General features: G+C 41.8%; 1 protein-coding gene across 1 annotated transcript in view; it reads left to right on the forward strand.

Annotated features, from left to right (window-relative positions):
* RTN4IP1 (reticulon 4 interacting protein 1) overlaps positions 1-3,431 on the forward strand; it is a 23,791-nt gene extending 20,360 nt beyond the window's left edge. The window contains exon 9 of the mRNA XM_009327937.1: positions 3,304-3,431. Within this exon, the coding sequence (XP_009326212.1) occupies positions 3,304-3,420 (117 nt within the window). The 3' untranslated portion in view covers positions 3,421-3,431. The remainder of the gene's footprint in view (positions 1-3,303) is intronic.
* The last annotated feature ends 785 nt before the right edge of the window (positions 3,432-4,216 follow it).

Consider the following 4,216-nt stretch of genomic DNA (forward strand, 5'->3'; position numbering starts at 1 on the left):
GCCTGTCCCGTGTGGCAGCGGGGTGCCGCCCCCCCTGCCACTTCTGTGCTCTATGTAGGATAGCCTTAATCAGCATCAGCAATTGCTCTTTTTATTTTTCCAAACACATGAGTTCATTTCAAGAGACCTGAGATTCATTTCTATAGTACGTCCTGCATCGGAGAGAATGAAGAGGAAGAAAATACCTTTCAGGTCCAATCTGTTTTCAGATAAACATTTCAATGCGGGAGTGTTAATCCTTTCTCTCCCAGACTTTAGTTTAATCCCTTTTCCCTGAACAAATAGGTGTCCTCTGGCAAGGAACTGATGTGTGACTGTAAATAGGCAGTGTTTTTATTATCCGGTTAATCTCCATTTATTATCACACATTCAACAAACAGCAGACGCTCCCCTACTTGTTTGTCTGCTCACAGGAAGAAATTTTATCTTAGTCAGTGGATTATGGTAAAGGCTGAGTGAATCACTGTGCTGCAACACGGTCAGCCCTTTCAGGGTTATTCAAACAATGGGACTGACCAGCCAGCCAGATAACATGTTTAATGCTCTAGATTGTCGGGATCATCAGTTTAGTATTCATGTATCTCTATAGCACTGCCTAAAGCCAGTGTTTAAATGGAACTAGAGGTTACATCAATGTAGCAGATGGGCTTTGAGTGTGTGGTGGCTGCAATACACAGTGTTTTGAACTGTGAGGCTGAATTCAGGGTTCCTCTGAATCCCTGTGTCACCAACTTTTCAAATGTGATGCTTGGAACTTTACCTAATAGGCTGAGGACGTAACATACCTCGTTCTGTCAGGGTTATAAGCTGCAACCTACAATAAATGACTGCAGGTAGTGGGACATTGAAGCGTCTTGTTCATTTTTTCTCAGTTGCTGCATGTGTCTGAAATTAACTTCTGCCTTTCCCGGGACTCCCTTGCGCTTCACATCCCTTGTGCTGCTGCACGGCTTTCTTCCCTGAATACCTTTCCCCTCCTCCCAGCCTCTTGCCCTGCCAGGGTCACCTGTGTCCGTGCTCCAGCAGCTGAGTTTCTGTATTCTTTTTTTTTTTCTTAACTGAAGCACAGCGTTGTATGTAACTGCCATTAACAATAAGTACTTGTACAAGTGCTGCACTTGTGCTTGGCTCAGCAAGGTTACTGCATTGTTTCTTCCCAAGCTTCTGCTATGAAACCAAGGGTTGGTCTTCCTCAAAACAGTCACTACTGATCTGCAGCACGTTCCTCCTGCTGACAGTCACAGAAGCTGCAGTTTACTCGGATGCTCAGTTTACCCAAAGCCAGTATCTCATTCAGTGTTTTTGCTGCCCTGGGTCCATGTCCCTGAATTTGCTGATGCCCGAGACAACATTTCCGTTCTGTGCTGGATGTTGACCAAACATGATTTTGTCTTGAACTTGATCATTCACGCCCCACATTTCTTCCCCAGTTGAGCAGCAGAAAGTGTTACACGGTACCTTTCTGGCTCCTCCGCTGTGTGTTACTACTCACTTTGCTAGAGGTTTGTTTACAGAGATGGTCCTGGCAGAACAAAGGGAAGAAATTACCCAGCCTTGTACCCTGCAGCACGGCAAGTTTGAGGCACTTACTGAATATATTTATTTGCACAGTTGCTCTCATAGTGATTGGCTGCTAATTCTGACTTTTTCTTTGGAGCAGGTTCACTCATTCCTACTTTTCTGCCATGTAAAGTTTCATGCTACCGCTAAGCTTGCCTTGACAAAATAAAAAGGAAAATCTAGCGACAAGATTAGGAGATACTGCAGTGTAATAGTTAGATTATTGAGGTCTTGATTACTGTTATCATATAAGTAAAACCAGTAGTTATTTTAGTGCAAAGAATGGACTTCAAGGTAAAGCACTGTGTATGAATGAAGAGAAAATTAGGAGAATTGAGAAAAGGACCTACCTGAGCACAGACAACTACCAGATGGCATTTGTGCTGTTGGCGAGGGTGTTGGGTGGTCAGTGCTGCTGCTTGGAAAATGGGTGCACATGAAAAATTTTCCTTGGTAGTGCTGCACGTTCACCTGCTAAGCAGCATGTCTGAATACGTACCCCTTGCCTTCGGGTAAAAGTAAGCAAGCCTTTTGAAAGACGGCACTGTTCTGATGCTGGCAAATTCTTTGTCTCCTTATTGCTGTTGTATTTCTTTTCTATTAATCTACCAGGAGAGGGCAGTTACCGGTTCTGGAGTACTCAGCAACATAGTGTCCATGCTAGTAGCTGTGGGGAAGAAGCCTGAAGATATTTTTTCACTGACAAAAGTAACAAGGATCTTTTTCTAGCACAGTAAATAGGGTGTTTGGATCTTTGTTACTTCAGATCTTCATCACTGCAAGAGCTAGCTGCAGACTCATCTACTGTTAATGATGTTTTCCTCTGATAAGAGGATTAGGACCAGTTCATCAATGCAAGAACATGCATCGGGCTGGTGTTAGGGGATCCACAGTAAGAGACCAACCTCAGGGTAGGTAGGATCTTTGGGAGGTACTTTTGTACACAGATCTTATTTTGGCGTTTGGAAGGCTGACTCAGAACTTGATGATAGAAAAAGTCTCTTCCCTTGGACTAGCAGTGACAAGTATTTTTCAGAAGCAGCTGGGATTTCTTCTGCTTCTGTTGGTACACTGTGATGTCTAAAGAAAATGCTCATAGGGTTTTCAGGCTCCGTAGTTAATAGTGGGGACAGCAAATAGGGTAGTTTCACCTTCGTTATTAGAAATGAGTCTAAAACAATCCAGAAGGCTACTCTACAAAATTAATGCCAAAATAGCAGTCGATTCAAGCTGGGCTTAATGATGTATGCCTGTTGGAATACACAGTGGCTGAGTTTTCAAGTGTATCTAAATGATTCAGCAACAAATGTTTGTGAACTTCTTTCTGTACTTCATTTGCAGCCAAGTCTTTTAAGGGTACTGAGGAATGTACTGATGCAGATAGGCACTAGATTCATAGGTATCTTTAAAACATCTGACCTTTTGAAAATTGTTGGGTTTAACAAGAAAACCAGTAGAGAAACACAAGGAAAAAATGTTCTTCCTTTTCCTCAGTGTATCATTGTGAACAGCGAAAAATTGAACCACAGTGTCAGCTTTTAAAGGGACTTAGAAGTGAGAGCCTTGCTTGGTGACTTTATTGTTAAGAGTCCCAGGTGAGGGTTCCGAACTGTGCTAAGTAGAGGTGTTTCTGCCCTAAATACTATAAAGAACCCCCCCCCCTTTCTTCCTAAGAGTTTTGAAGTGTGAAGGTGATACATTATTTTATTCCTAATATAGCGACACTTTTTCTTTATTCTGTAGATTCAACCAGTTATTGATCAAGTCTTCTCTTTTTCCGAAGTTCCAAAGGCCTTTCTGAAATTGGAAGGAGGACATGCACGTGGAAAAACAGTGATTGATGTAATTAGTAAAAAATAAAGTATCTCTAATCATTATTCTGCCTCCAGCCAGTCCTTTACTAGTAAATTACACTTGAACATGAACTGGTACGTAGCAACTGTTTCTTCTTTAAAAGCTCACACATGGTGCATAATTTAAAAAAAAAAGTCTTGTTTTAGAAAAGCCTCTTCGATTCCTTCATACTCTGCCTCTTAATAACTGTTAATACGCAGACAAGAAATACTAATGTGCCTTAGGTATGTCTACATGAAAACCATGTTAAGATTGTAGTTGTGACTTTTGCAGAACACGCCTCACTCTTGGGATAAGAGGAACAGCCAGAAGCATTTTCAGTTTGTAGATCGTGGAGCTTTTATTTCTCGGATGTTTTAGCCAAGTCCTGAAATGGTGAGGCACACTTTTATCTAATTGTCCGTATGAAACTTGTGCTGTCCTTTTTGCCCTGGCCCTTCCTAGTTCTGTTCACCTTTATTAATACATATTATTACTCAGTCTAGTTCTATCTAGTTCATTCTCAGAACCTGTAAACTTTTCCTGTATTAAGTGGTCATGTTGCTGTCTCAAGACCGGTCCTTTAATCTTGATATGGCAAATCTCTCATGGCATAACTAATCTGAGTAGAAGCATGGAACAAAAATCAATCTGTAACTGATAATTATTCTAATTGCCTAACTCCTGGCAGATTCAGCTGACTACAGTGTTTGCGCAGGTAGGCTAGACATGATTTTGTCAGTAATCAGGAGACCCTGTTCCTTCCGTGGCCCCTATCACGGCTGGTGGCAATGAAATGCTTGAGGGGTATGTGTCTGTTGGT

Source organism: Pygoscelis adeliae, unplaced genomic scaffold (genome assembly GCF_000699105.1).
Source record: "Pygoscelis adeliae isolate BGI_AS28 unplaced genomic scaffold, ASM69910v1 Scaffold76, whole genome shotgun sequence".
Classification (NCBI taxonomy): domain Eukaryota; kingdom Metazoa; phylum Chordata; class Aves; order Sphenisciformes; family Spheniscidae; genus Pygoscelis; species Pygoscelis adeliae.